Raw genomic sequence first — 14,643 nt, forward strand, 5'->3', positions numbered from 1 at the left:
CACCAGCCAAGGAATGTGCGTGGCTTCCAGATGCTGGAAAAGGTAAGGAAATGGATTCTCCCCTGATGTCTCCAGAGGGACCCAGCCATGTCAACATCTTAGTTGGAGATTTCTGACATCCAGAACTGTAAGCTAATAATTTTGTATTTTGTGGTGATTAGTTATAGCCACAATAGGAAATAATCCTGTGGTGAGGGACGACCTCACTGATAAGAGGACATTGGAGCAGAGGCCAAAAGGAAATGAGGTTGTGAGCTATGCATACACCTTGGAAGAGCATTCTAAGCAGAGAAGAGCAAATTCAAAGGCCCTGTGGCCAGAGCATACTTAGGAAGGTCAAGAAACAGCAGGGGAGCCTGGTCTGAGAGAGGAAGCACCATCTTGCAAGCCACTGCCAGGACTTCGCATTTGACTCTAAATGAGCTAGAAAGGAACTGAAGGGGTCTGAATGAAGGAGAAATGAAATCAGACTGATCAGACCAATACTTTAAAGGTTTATTCTGGCTGCTGAGTTGAGAATAAACTGCAGAGGAAAGGCAGAAGCTTGGAGAACAGGAAGCTTCTGCAATCCTTCAGACAAGAGATGATGGTGGCTTCAATCAGGTACCAAGAGGTGATCAGATTCTGAACATATTTTTGAAGGTAGAGCCAAGAGGATTTGCTGACAGGTTGGATGGAAGGTGTGTGAGAAAACCTGAAGTCAAAGAGCACTCCAAGGTCTCTGGCCTGAGCAGCAGAAGATGCCATTCGGTAAGATGAGAAAGGCTAAGAGATTGGGGGTGGGGGGTGCTGAGTACACAAGTCTGGCTCTCGGGGAAGGAGGTCTAGGCTAGAGATACTTGGAGTCAACATAGACATATGATTTTAAAACCACACTTCTGGATGAGATTACTAGGGAGTAAAGAGAAAAGGAACCGTCTAAGGACTGAGCCTGGGGCACTCCGACAAGTGAGGTGAGGAAGTCTCCGAGGAGACTGAGAAGGGCAGAATGAGGAAAGGGGTTTCTGGAAGCCAGGTGAGGACACCGTTTTTTTCCCCCATCTATCTACCTCCAGCCTTCAGCCCAGGACGGCAGAATGATAACAAGTACTTATTAGGTGCCAGATGCCATGGTATGCGTGCTTTATATACCCCTGTCAGTTAATCCCCTCAACAACTCCTTGAGGGAAGTAATATTTTAAACCATTTCACAGATAATTAAATTGCGATTAGAGGGTTAAATGCTAAGGTTAGAGAGAGTTGGAGCTGGAACGTCAGCTTAAGCAGTCTGAGCCTAGAGCCCACGTTCCTGACCGTGAAATAGATTTAGGGAAAGAGTAAGTGGACTGAGAAGTGAATGAATGACTGACCGATGTTAATCCTTCTTGCATAATTCTCCCTCTGCAAGCTCTCAAGTCTTGCACACGCCTGCTGGGGAAGAGTTTGGACCTACTTCCCCTGAAGTCCTCAACCCCTCAACCAACACGCACCCCAACAATCCTCAGTTCAGGTCTGGCCACGGGACACTCCACTCCAGCAAAGTTTGTAGCAGAGACCTTGAATGTGTTCCTCCCAGGGCTACAAAGATCACCATCGCTGAAAGCCTTACTCATGGATCTAAAGGCCCATGTGCAGAAAACTGTGATTTACAAGGAAATGAAATGACTTTTTTTTAACCAATCCAACATTTTTAGTGAGGTCAAAATTCAATGGAGGCGTTGTTTTATTTTTTCATCATACATCCTTTTTATTGATTGTTTTAAAAAAACACAACAGGCTCAATGTATCATCACTCCCCCAGCCCTCCCGCCACCTGCCCGGCTGCCCCTAGCCACACAAATACCATCCTTGCTTTTAAAGCCAGAATGGACTGAGATAAACCATTTTGGTGGTTTTTAGGTAGGCTTAACCCATCAGGAAATGAATCTGAGCACAGAATCTTTTAAGGAAAATATTCATTTCCTTTATCTGTGGTCTATAATCTTATTTTGTTTTATTGCCATTAGAACGACATATCCCCGAAGGTGGTGATAACTTCACAAATCATCTCAGACTGTGCGTTATACCCGGTGGGTGTCCCAGGTACAGGCCTCTGGCCTGAGAGACGATGTAGCTTCTATGATGACAGCAGGGGGAGCCCCTTCTCGCCAGTGTTTCAAAGCCGTTTGCTTTCACCTCCTTTAATGTCACACTGGGGAGTCTACACTTCTAGTGGTACACACTTACTGCGGCCCAGCGCCTAACGCACATCACACACACCCAGTGCTTTCACATGCCTGGGTGGAAGCGGAAAAACCAAAACGCTGTCACAGGTACTGTCCAGTTTGATTCCTTAGCCTCGTCTGAGGTAAGTACATGGTAATTTTTTTAAATAATTGCAAACTAGAGACATAAAGTTAATTGACCACACAAAGCCCAAGAATATCTTGAGATTTCCTGACCTTTCTTCCAGTGTTTCTGTGTATCTGAAACAGAACTGGACAATGTTTGAGCCATGTTTTCATAAACACTTGAATTTGCATCTCTTAGGACAGTTCCCTCTCAAAGACCTTTGTGAAGGAGCAGGGCGGCGGTGACCGCAGTGTTTCTGCATCAGGACAAACTGTCTTGAGCACGAAGGACTTCCTCGGCATCGAGTTTCAACCCGAAAAGGCTTCTAGGTGCCTTGATAACGTATACAAGGAGCGGACCGTTTTGTATGATTTCCATCTCAAGCTTCTAAAATGGCTTTTGTGCCTGTTATCTGGAAAGGAAAAACATGCTGCTGAAGGAAGTCTTTTGCTAGGATTGTGTCTAGGTATTCTTAAGCCAGGAGCCAGGGTTTATTTTTTTAGCTTCCCCTCCATCCACCGCAATCACTTTTTAAACAATGACTAAAACTATTATACAACACTTAGACCACAGTGAAGTTCCTAGGCCCCCCTTTCCCTCCAAGGCTGGTAATGAACGTCATTTTGTTAAAAGGACAGAGGTCATGCCTGTTATTTTGGAGATATTACAGAAGAGTATTAAATTCAATAGTTAACAAAAATTATAAATTAATTAATTGGATGGCACCTCAAGTGCCCAATAGTAAGTACTATGATGACAGAAAAACTTTTATTTTCTAACTTAAAAGTTTGTCTATAAAAAAGCAACTCCCTTTCAGGCAGTTAGTCGTTACAGTGGTTTATTTGGCTTGGTAGCACCCACATGAGCACGTCCTGAGGTTGGCTTCATAAATACATTTCAATAAACGTGTTAATAAAAGTACGCACTGTGCATCAGAGTGCTTTCCGCTAAGGCAGATGCTCCTTAAACATGAGTGTTTACTCCACCAGCATGGAACATTTGCCTTATTTTAGCCACAGTCTTTAAAAAAAAAAAAGGCAGCATCAGGATTTCCAAAAAGGGAGTGACATCTGGGGCAGCGCCTGTCATGCGCCATCTCCAACTTGGACGGTCCACCCAGCACAGCCTGGCCCGCGTCAGGGACCCTTGCAGGCGGCAGCCAGGACTGTTGCTGACGCGCATTTGATCTTTTCTGGGCCGCCGAGGGCTCGCCACACCCCCGAGCTGGCTCGCAGGTCGCTCGCCCGGCCTCGCCAGCAGGAGCCAGACCTTTGACTTTATTTGGTCCACCGCGCGGTGGCCGTCCAGGGAGCGCGGTGGCGGCGACGCACGGAGCCCTCGCGCCCGCACATTCCTCCCGGGGACGCCGGCGGGGGGAGCGGGGGATTAGGCTCGGCCGGGCCGCGGCTCCCCTCTAATTATAGCCGCGGCAGCTGGCGCGCTGGCGGGCCTGGCGCGCGGGGCCGGGCCGGGCCGGGATGGGCCGGGCGCAGGGCCGGGCGCGGGGTAGCGGGGGTGGGGGGCGGGCGGGGCGCGCGCCGCCGCCGTTTCCGGGCCCGGCCCCGCCCCCAGCCCTGGCCCCGCCCCGCCCCTCCGCCGGGTCCCGCCGCGGGGTCGCGCGGCTCCACGTGCGCAGGTCGCGGCGCTGGGAGCGGGCGCGGCGCGGGCCTGTGCGGCCCGGGGAAAAGTTGTCGAATGGATCAATCCGGGCGCGGCGTGAGTCAGGGTGCGGCGCTGGAAAGCACAGCAAGGTCTCCTCGTGGGCGCAGGCCTTTGCGCAGGCGGCGAGGGAGTCAGGGAGCCTCCTCCCCTTTCCTTCCCCTGGAGTAAACAGGGTTTGGCAGAGCTGGCGGCTGTTTTCTTCCTTAAAAAAAAAAAAAAGCAACCCGCCATTCGGAGCAACAATAAAAAGTAAAAGAATAAAAAGCTACGTATTTGACAATTCTGATCTAGCTCCGATGTTTTCATGCGACGTCTTGGTTTGTATGCAGCTAATTGGGTCCGGCGGTCCCTTTCCTGCCTGACCTTTGCATGATGGGCAGAGTGAATTTATTGTGAGCACTTTGGATGTAGGATTGTATCCCTGTGTCAGAATCCTACCAAAGTTCCGGATGTAAACTCTAGGGAGAGCCTCAGTGCTCTATGTAAGAATGTAGCTCTCTTTCCAAAGTCCTGGAGTTTAATTCTTTTCAGGAGGTGCCCTTAAGCGAGCAAGCTGACACGCCCTACCCTACCGCGGCGCTGACTCTAAGCGCCGAGAAAGCTGGGCCCTGTGGCCTCTCAGCTGTTCAAAGTCTAGAATGCTATGACTACTTAGTAGATGTTAAATTATAGCAACAGCCCATATGGTGCTTACTAAGAGAACAGTATTCCAAACTTCCCTAATGACTGTGACCCTCCTGTGAAATTCTGATTTCAGTTATATATGGGGTCCAATAAATCTTTATCTTTTATCACCAAAAAAAAGCTAATCGAATTGCTGTTTGGAGGCAGAAATAACAAGGGGTAGGAAGCTTGAGCCCGGGTTAAGGCATGAAGCAGCCTTCTGCTTTGCAGTTCCCTCGCGTTGTGGAGAACGTGGCAGGCCGAAGGCCAAGGCTGTGTGTAAGGAAATGCTGATTTATTCAGTCCTAGACAAACCCTACTCCTACGGTTCACTTCTCTGCACAACTTTTACTGGTATGGTTAATATTTTAAAATCAGAGGGTAAAAGAAAATAAAACTCAGCAATTTTAGGCCCCAAAATAATTTGAGTTACAAATAATAAAAGTAATTTGAGTTTAAAAAAATCTTTCCATATATTAAAATAAATTGAGGTCCTTAGCTTCAGGGAAATGGTTGAGGATTTTTGTTTCTCCTGGCAATATAGCCATATTTGCAATGTAAAACATTCTATTTGCACTGTCATAGGAAAGCTGTTTTCTAAATGGCAGAGAAATAAACAGCGACCTAAATGTTTATCTGCTAAAGTGGCTACCTGTGTATCCACACAACAAAACATGACTCACTTGTGACTGTGCAAGATGCCCGGCCCCTCATGGGCATCTGGGTGTTAACTGAAGAAATAAAATACAAAGAATGAAATAGCAATTGAATTGCTAAGTAAAAGTGGTAAGTGATGGGGCCTACAGATTATATAACACAGTTCATTTTCCCCAAAGTGTGAACTATATTTAGAAGCATTGCAATGTGACATATTACTCTATACAGGATGTCTTATCTCAGCATCAAGGGTGTCTTCTGAATTGCTGGAGGAGGCTCTTCAGATTATGCAATTGAACTTCTAAAGCCCATTCAAAGGATGAGATCAGCCAGTGCACTGATGCTTGCAATTGAAACTAGGAATCCTGCAGCCTAGTCTCCAGACCTTGTCTGACCTAGGAGAAAAGTCGTCTCTTAGAGCATTCTCAAGGCTGGCTTTGTGATAAATTCTTCATGCACTGAAGACTTGTTATGCTATGATTTTGAATCTTAAAGGGCTAGCCTACATTTTTTTTTCCAAAGGAATATTTAAGATTCTATTCTAGTAGGAACTGTTTATACCATTCTAATAGGATTGTCTACTAAGGAGATTTGACTCCATTGTTTTTCAGATTAAAAACAGCTTTAAGACCCAGTGTCTAAATGATTTGCCTAAGGTATGCTTCTTGCCCTAAAATACCTTTCTTGTGGATTGCATGGATTTTTTATGCAATTCAGCACCACAGAGAAGCGCACAACTTTCTGTGATAAAGACGAGTGCAGATGTAGATTTCATATTCTATAATTTAAAATACCCAGTAAGTTATACCTCAGATTTTTAAGTGGTGGAGGAAATTAGGTTTACTTATTATTATTACTTTGATGGAGGTACTGGGGATTGAACCCAGGACCTTGTGCACACTAAGCAGGCACTCTACTCCTGAGCCTCCCTCTCAACAAAGTTATTTTAAATCGAGCATTTTAAGTAAAGTTGTGTTGACATGAGGAAGGAGCAAGTAACAGACTGATGAGTTAAAACGAAGTCCACTGTTGAATTGGGTATAAATTATTTTGTTAAGGCTAAGTTGGGATAGGGTGACTATCACTTACTAATTATGGATTTGTCTGGGGATTAATAGAGGAATCCACAGATAATCCATAAATCCAGTCATTTTCTCTTGAGCAACTTACAAATTGACTTTTTGTATATTTTTGTGCCTTTTAAATTACTGTGAGGGGTTCCTAACTTTTGAGGAAAATGCAGGCTGTCAACAGAAACAGCAACAAGCAATCTAGAGAGCTGAGGGTCTGGGAAGTCACACCCGTAATTTTTATTTAATTGTAACCAACTGTATTGTAATCCACACTGTTGCTGTCAGGCCTACCCAGTGGCACTGAAGGAGTTAAACAGTATCCCCACCCCTATTTCTAGAACCCCAGCAGATGAAGTAGATGAAAAGGTAAATCTGTATTCTGTTCACTGGTGCCTCTGCCCTTGGTCTATGACAGAGGAAAGGCGTGTCTTTTCACTGTTCCCGTCGAAGAAAAGGCAAGCAAATGAGGGTGACTCAGGGCTTCCAGTGGCCTACACACGACTAAACATTTTTCTGAATGATTCCACGTATACACTTTGGAATCAGGAAGAGAAACATTTTACTCTTCACTAACCAAATAAAACCATCGATAAATCATATGCAAAACAACTTTGAGTAACGAAGGACTTAAAAGTCTAGGAATTGAAAGGAGCTCCATGTTTTTCCCTTTAGCTTTTTCTCCCACTTTGGGGAATAAACAAAGACATCTACCACATCAAGGGTCTGGTTTGTTTGGTTTAACTGAAAACTAAATGCAATCATTAAAGTTTACTTTGGGAGGCATTTTTGAGATTTGAAAAATCACTTCTGCAGGCTGTACTATTTTAAATTTCACTAAAGATAAAATTTAGCATCTTTAAGTTAAACAAAAACTAATAGTTTAACATTCCTTTTAACCTTGTTATTAAACAAGACATGCTGTGTATTTTAATCTCTAGGTAACTTGTTAAGAATACGGTTTCTTGAAAACTGCCTTAAAGAGGCTACTAATTAAAAAAAAATTAAAATACATATATTGATGGGCTCCCCAAGTTAACGGACCACCTCCGATGAAAATGTATTCAACTACACATTTAACTTTTGCTGTTTAATTTAAAACATATAGTAAGTCTATGTGTACCTTATCTGACAACTGTTAAGTTTCACAAGTTCCTTCCATGGAGAAGTCTGCCAAGCCACTGATCAATAAAAAGAGTAAAGCGCAAACATCTAGGAAATGTCTTACTATGTGAGAGCAGACAGCAGTTCGCAAGAGTATCTCAGGACTTTCCACCTTTTTTATCTCTATTTATAAATTTAGGTGTCAGGGTATCCATAAAGCTCACACATGGCTTTGGCTCTGACTTTATTCCAAAGCTTTCCAAAAGGTAGGCATTTTTTCCGTTTATTTTTCCCCTCCCCTTTTGTCTTCAGTGCATTTCCTATGGCCCAACATGGCTGTTTTACTCCAAAGCTTTCCAGAGAGCAGCAGCTCTTCCTGACAGTCTTTTCGGTGTCGTCACTGTCTTCTCCCTCCAATCGACTACTGCAGAATGGCTGGCTCGGCTGCAAGTTGAAAAATAAACAAGTGCTTTCTGGCTGCACTTTGTTCAGCTCAGCTCCTTATCTGTTTCCCCTCCCCAGCTGCCCGCTCCCCAGTCCCTAGCACTTTTCTCCCCTCCATCAGTTGCCTTTTTGTTCCGTGTCTTTTATCTCGTTATTCTCTCCTGCAGTTCCAGGCAAACCCCGACCCCACCACACACCCTTCGGTCACATTGCCACTGGTGGTTAAAACAACAGCCGTTCTGAGCTTACTTTAAACAATTAAAAAAGGCCTCGGAAAATGTTCAGTGCTCCCAATTTTATTTTTATTTAATGCTAAAAGTTAAAGAAAAAAAAAGGTACTGTAAATCTGACATATGACAGAATGCAGGTGATATTTCCATAGCGTGATTTTAAAATATAATAATGTTGATATCTGAGATTACACTCACTTCAGTTGACATGAGTTTTCATCATATATAGAAAAAGTATCACCTTCAACTTAAAAAAAGTAAAGGTTAAAAGGTGGCACTCTTTTAAAATACTTGGTGGCCAAGGAAAGGTATATAGTAAAAGTTGTAAACCATGTGTACGTTCTCATAACTCTTAATGTGAGGCCACATGAAAGACGGTACATCTGTTAAATTCTATAAACTGTTAAAGCAAAAAAGGGGAAAGCTCCAACACCCCATCCCCTAATATTTTGAGCATTCAAAGCACAGCTGAAATATTAGGATCTGAAATCTGATACTGCCCATGTACAGTAAGTAGCTTTCTGACATCTTTATCCAGCTGTGGAGAGTCTCTGCACTGTCATCAGGTGCAACAAAAGATCAAACCCATGTCCCACGGTTAACTTTTTAACTTAAGAGAACGCCAGAAAAATAACCCATATCAACACTTTCCAGCTGCGAGCCTTCTGCAAGGCCACCCAAGGGCCGGTCGGACTCTTATTTTTTGATTGGAGTAACCTCGACACACAGCCCTTTCAAGCTGTTCATTTTCTCCCTCTTAAACACCAGCACAGAGAAACCATAGGTTGCCTTTTCCACAGCTGGATAGACTTATTTCAACACAGCAGGATGGTTCTTTATTAATCTTTTTGGAAAGCTTATCTGTATTAAGATTGCAAAGCATACAGACAGCTATCACAAATTAGGTCAAATGACTGATCAACTTGTAACATCTATGAGGTCAAATTCCAGTTTATCATAAAGTGCCTAGGTACACATTTATACAACAGACCATATAAGAGTTGACTTCACAAATGTCTTTATGGGCATGTAAAATTGATTCTGTATTTCTGCATGTGTGCATTTACATAAGAGAAACCAGTCTGATCTGAGTCATAGATACTCCAATTAAAAAAAAAGGGTAACAACAAACTGGTTAATCATGCAAGCCTGTTTGCAGTATAACAATGACCGGTAACATGAATTTGCACAGCATTAGTAATAGGTGCACTCATTAAAAACACCACAAGAAATACTGTATCTGGTGCAGTATCTGATTTTCAAGTGTCAATAACTCGACCATTAAAAAGTATTCAAGCAATTTAAAAAAGAAAGACAAAAACATAACTGAAAAAGAATCCAAAGTGGGTAACAATCTATATTTTCAGATTAAAACAGAAGCTCAGTTGTGAAGGATACACGTAAGTGGTAGCAGACCTTGAAGCCATGATTCAGCCTAATTAGAGGGCCAAGTTACAAACACCTGAACAGAGGGCTTTAGTGTTCCTGTCAATGTTAAAAATCATAACAGCACAAAAGAAAAACCAGTATCACTGTGATTCTAGTAACTGATGATTTATTGGTTTAAAAAATCATTTTGCTGATGCAAAAGAGTGATCAAAAGAAATTAGTTTACAAAAGGCTTCTAAAAATAATTTCAGAGGTGGGGCTTATGATGTCAAACCCTTTCTTGAATTTTCACTAGTTTATCATTTTTTTTTTCCAGAAGAACAGCATTATTCACTTGGTATTTCAAACACATGTACGAAGGAAATTACAGGTTTCCTCCACCCCCGTCTGGGCTGTCACTGATATGCCCACGGGCTGTCCTGGCAGCCCCACGCGCTCTTACTGTCATTGTACCATACTGTATTCAGCACGCACTAGAAACAGGGTGTAGGTGATAGTATCAACAGCCAGAGCACTACAGGGAAATGATTAAAAAAAAACAGAACAAAACACAAAACAGAAACAAAACCAATCCCACAATCTCCAAGTTCACCTGGACTGTAACTTGTCTTTCGACTCTTTTCAAAGGAAACGACAAACAACAGACAGAGCTCCAGGATGTTCTGAAAGACCGAGTGGCGCTGCAGAGCCAGGCTCTGTTCAAAGATGGCAGTGCCATCTTGTACACACCACCATCCGTTATCACTGCCTTGAGTCACTGAATTGTGTATTATGTAACCAACTTGCATGCAGCATTGTAATCTTACAACTGATCACGTGGGCAGTGAACAGTGGTCAACTTTGCCTTAAAAAAAAAATCCCCCCTCCCCCAAACCACAGTCCTGAAAATCTCTCAGCAGCAACTCTCAGTCATCAATATCCCAACAACTGAACTTTAAGAACAAAATCGAGAAAGACTCAAAATCTACTTCCTATTGCTCTAAAAGGACAATGTATGGGGGGGACGTGGTGACACTGCCCAGTGGCATGCCCGCTTCACAGCAGTGCCCCTCTCGCTCACTTCCTTTCCTTCTCCACCAGTTGGCCTCCAGCCTGAGAAAGGGGCCAGCGATAAGGAATAACAGACAGTAAGGCAATCTTACAATGTCAGAAAATGTATTTGGCTTTTTTTTTTCTTTTTAAAATAAGTGCATACAAATACAGCTAGAAGCATTTCTGATATGCCAAGTGCTCTAAAAAAGCAGCGCAAGTCACAGCCTACATCGAACGGTAACTGTCACCGGGGTAATAAAGCACGGAGATATGCTAATAACGTTAACAAAAGAGAAAAATGCCTTTTTAAGTACATACCTTTTGTCGTCAAAAAAAAAAATAGAAACACAATGTATTCAAAAAAATCAAAATTATACAGCCATGTTTATGAAGTCTACATTTCCCTTGTCTTGGATATATATATATATATGGAGATATATATACAATTCAAGCAGTTCTAGTTAAGGGTAACCATTGGGTTTTTCTGAAACCGGAAAGTCACGAGTCTCTCTCTTTTTTCACTTTCACATCTCCAGCAAGGATGGTTGCAATTTCCCCTTGCATAAAGGCCCAGGGGACATTGGAGCCCACAAGAGGGCATTTTTCCCCACTGGGACAATAGACCTCTCCACTGGCGCCCTGCTGTTTGATGCTTTGTCTGGAGCAAGGGAAGCAGAACTTGTGCGAAGGGACGGACGGGCACTGCACAAAGTGGGTGTCCTCCAGCCGCTCGTGGCAGAGGGTGCAGCACAGCGGGGCGCTGGCTGCCAGAGAGGAGTCCGGGAGGCTGGCGGGGTGCACTGGCTCCAGTCCTCCTGTGCTGCCTGCCCCCTGGCCCCCCACCTCTCTGGGGCCTAGCCTTCTTTGGTTCATGGCGGACGGAGAGGGTGGGCTGCTGCTATTCCTCCTGGTAGTGGAGTGCACCTGGTTGGCATCTTTCGAGGCGTGGCTGCCCCCCGCATTGTCTGCTACTAAGATCAGGGCTGCCATGGGGGACTGGCCGTTCTGGGCCGCTTCAGGCGGTGTGGTCCGGTTGGAATGAGGTGAGGCAGTGGGTGGTGGTGGCGACACAAAAGAGGACGTAGGCGTAATGGGGATCTTGAGCCCTTCTGTGGACGTGGACAGCCACGGCTGGGCCTCTCCATTGATCTTAGGGGGCCCGACTTCACCTTCCGGCTCTGGAGAAGGCTTCCTCTTCCTTGCTGTTCTTGCAACTGGAAAAACAAAGAAAATAAAAGGGAAAGAGAGGGGATAAATGACCTGGCACTGAAAAAGATCTTTTACTAACACGAAACAAAACTCGCCAAAGAATGCCTATTCTCCAAAAGCTGGTGTATAACAACTCACATGAGTTTCAAGAACACGTGCCACTTAAAACAGACTTACAGGGCTCTGAGGCACTATACCAGTTAAAAGGAAAAGACACACAGAAAACGGCCTGTCCCTGTCTATTCTTACACACGCATGCAGGTACCCCGGTCAACTGTGCATATGATTGTGAACGCCCCCCCACAGGTTAAAAGGTGACTGGTGCCTCATGCTCCCATCCAAGAATGTGCTGGGAAAGGAAAACCCTGTGTCAGTGCCTATCAGCCTGGTCTGACTCATCTCTGTTATGCTGCTTCAGCACATGAACACGTTGCCACTAAGCGCTGGTTCCGCCTGAGGCAGAGCAGGAAGTTGGGTGTTTGTTGTTTCGGGGCCGGGGGAGAATGGTGAATGGAAAGCGCACCCCCTCCTCTGCTCTCCGCCCCTCTTCTCCCCTAGACCCCCTGGCTGCACAGCCGCCCCTACCTGCTTTAGACCCGTTGGCCCCGTTGGCCTCGAAACCCAACAACCTGCCTGCAGTCAGGGCCGGCTCCTTCTTAAACTTGCTCTCGAAGGGCCCCGAGTGGCCGTGCTGGTGCAGCGCCAGCAGCGTGTCTCGCACGGTCTTGGGCCTGTTGACCCAGTCCTGCTCGCCGGGCCCGCGGCCTTTGCCCGCGCCCTCGGGGCCCAGCTCGGCCGCCCCGGCTGCGGTGGACAGGCTGTCGGCCGGGCCGCGGTGCGAGGGCGGCGGCGGCGGCTTCTCCTTGGCCGCCGCCTCGCGGGGCTCGTGCTCCCCGGCCGCGCTGCTGGACACGGACGCCGGCCGCTTGTGGGCGCCCAGGTCGGCGGGCGGCGCCGAGCCCAGGCCGGCGGCCGCGGCCCCGGACACGGCGGCCAGCGAGGCGGCGGCGCGGCCGCCGAGGCCGAGCGCGGCGGGCAGCGGCGCGGCCGAGCCGTTCATGAGCGGCACCAGGGTGGGCGGCACGGCGTGGCCGCGCCGCGGGTTCGGGCTCTGGCGGTTCAGCTCGGGCGGCTCCTCCAGCTTAGAGAAGCCGTTGGGCACCAGGATGCCGTTCACGGGCGGCGGCTGCGGCGTCGGCGGCTGGGCCAGGCCGGCGGCTGGGCGGCTGCCGCCGAAGTCGGAGCCGAGGCGCGGGGGCCGCTCCGCGGCGGCGGCCGCCAGGGGGTAGCGCTCCAGGGCCTGAGGGCCGCGCGGGGCCGCCTCGGGGCCGCCGTGGCCGAGCTGCTGCTGCTGCTGCTGCAGGAGGAGGTCCTTGGCCGAGAGCGGCGGCGGCTTGGCGGCGGCCTGGGCCGCGGCGCCGGGCGGGGAGCGGCCCTCCGGGAAGCAGCCGTGCGCCCGCTTGAGCTGCCGCGCCGTCTCGATGACGAACTCGACGCGGTCGGCGCCCTCGTAGTTGACGCAGCCGCGGCACACGGGCTCGGTGAAGTCCCAGATCATGGCCCAGGGCATGCGGGGCAGGTCACACAGGTAGCACGACTGCCGCCGGGACGCGGCCGCCACCGCCACCGCCGCGGCCATGTCCGAGGAGCCCGCGGCGCCGGAGGAGGAGGAGGCGGAGGAGGCGGAGGAGGGGGCGCCGCCGCTCCCCGCCGGCACCACGCGCGCCCTCCTCCCCCCCCAACCCCGCGGCTCCCCCACCAGCGGCGGCGGCGGCCGCAAAGGCGGCGGCGGCGGCAAAGCCCGCGAAGGCTCGGCGCCCGCGCAGCGCCCCCGGTGCACGAGGGGCGGCGGGCGCGGGGCGAGGGGCTGCAGCCGCGGCAGCACGTCCCCCCGGCCTGCGCGGGCTTGGGCGCGGGCGGACGGCGGGGCGGCGCGGCGCGGCGGGCGCGGCGGCGGGGGCTCGGCCGGGGCCGCGGCGGGCCTCCAGACCGGGGCGAAGACGGGCCGCGCGGGCGCGGGGGAGCGCAGCAGGTCGCGGCGGCGGCGGCGGCCGGCGCGGAGTGCGGGGCGGGGGGCGGGGAGGCTGGGGGGGGCGGGGGGCGGGGGGCGGCCGCCGGGGCAGGCTCAGCCCGAGCGGCGGGGCATGCCGCGCCGGGGCGGCGGCGGCGGCGGCCGGGTGGCGTGGAGCTCGGGCGCGGCGCGGGCCCCGGGTCGCTCCGCTGCTCTCTCACAGCTCCTGGCGTCGCCGCTCTCCAGCGCCCGCGTCAGCGCCCAGCCCGCCTCAGCTCCGCCGCCGCCGTCGCTGCTGCTGCTGCCGCGGCCGCTCCACTTCTACAGACTTGATTCTTCGACAGCCTCGCAAGGCGCCTGCGCGGGCCCCCTCCCCTCGCGCGCGCGCCCGCCCTCCCCCGCGCCGGCGCCCTCCCCCTCCCCCCGCCGGAGAACGAGCGCTGCCGGGAGAGCCGGCTCCGCGGCGCCCGCCCGCCCTCGCCGCGGCCGTGTTCCCGTGTCCCCGTGTCCCCGACGTGAGCTCGCCACGAGCATGGCGGGCTTTCCTCCACCCGCTCGGCTGCCTCGACTACTGAGGCCGCGTTCCCTCCCTTCTCGGGCCGTTGGGCCACATCGTGCTCCAACTCATGTTCTGAAAAGCGAGGCCACTTTGTAACTTGTTCTGTCAATCATCTTTTGAGAATGGGGACTTTGAGTCTAGCGTGGTTCACATTTTTTCAAAGGAGTTTTATTTGAACTCTTGGGTAAGTGCTTCCACGCTCGCCGTGGTTAGTGTCGGGAAAGACGCACGCGCGGCCGGCCCCGAAGTTTAGCTAACGGGAGCGCTGCTCCCAGGCCGAGGACCGCGTCCACCGCGTTTCCC

The 14,643-nt window shown here is 49.6% G+C and overlaps 1 protein-coding gene across 2 annotated transcripts; it reads right to left on the reverse strand.

Moving 5' to 3' along the window:
* Positions 1 to 8,190: 8,190 nt before the first annotated feature.
* IRF2BP2 (interferon regulatory factor 2 binding protein 2) lies at positions 8,191 to 14,148 on the reverse strand. 2 transcript variants are annotated; one of them, XM_072970984.1, is made up of 2 exons: positions 12,356 to 14,148; positions 8,191 to 11,775 (listed from the first exon to the last, which is right to left on the reverse strand). In XM_072970984.1, exons 1-2 carry the CDS (start codon positions 13,407 to 13,409, stop codon positions 11,060 to 11,062), a joined length of 1,770 nt encoding a protein of 589 aa, XP_072827085.1. In that variant the 5' UTR covers positions 13,410 to 14,148; the 3' UTR covers positions 8,191 to 11,059. The 2 variants fall into 2 exon arrangements, with proteins under 2 accessions (XP_072827085.1, XP_072827086.1); XM_072970985.1 differs by having other exon boundaries at positions 12,404 to 13,810.
* Positions 14,149 to 14,643: the final 495 nt, after the last annotated feature.

The sequence above is a fragment of the Vicugna pacos genome, chromosome 11 (genome assembly GCF_048564905.1).
Source record: "Vicugna pacos chromosome 11, VicPac4, whole genome shotgun sequence".
Taxonomy (NCBI): domain Eukaryota; kingdom Metazoa; phylum Chordata; class Mammalia; order Artiodactyla; family Camelidae; genus Vicugna; species Vicugna pacos.

Bases quoted from the DNA above. Each gene is read 5' to 3' on its own strand.
- IRF2BP2 (XM_072970984.1), bottom strand. From the start codon at position 13,409: ATGGCCGCGGCGGTGGCGGTGGCGGCCGCGTCCCGGCGGCAGTCGTGC. The intron at 11,776-12,355 runs GTAGGGGCGGCT...TTGTTTTTCCAG, and splicing joins GGCCAACGGGTCTAAAGCAG to TTGCAAGAACAGCAAGGAAG.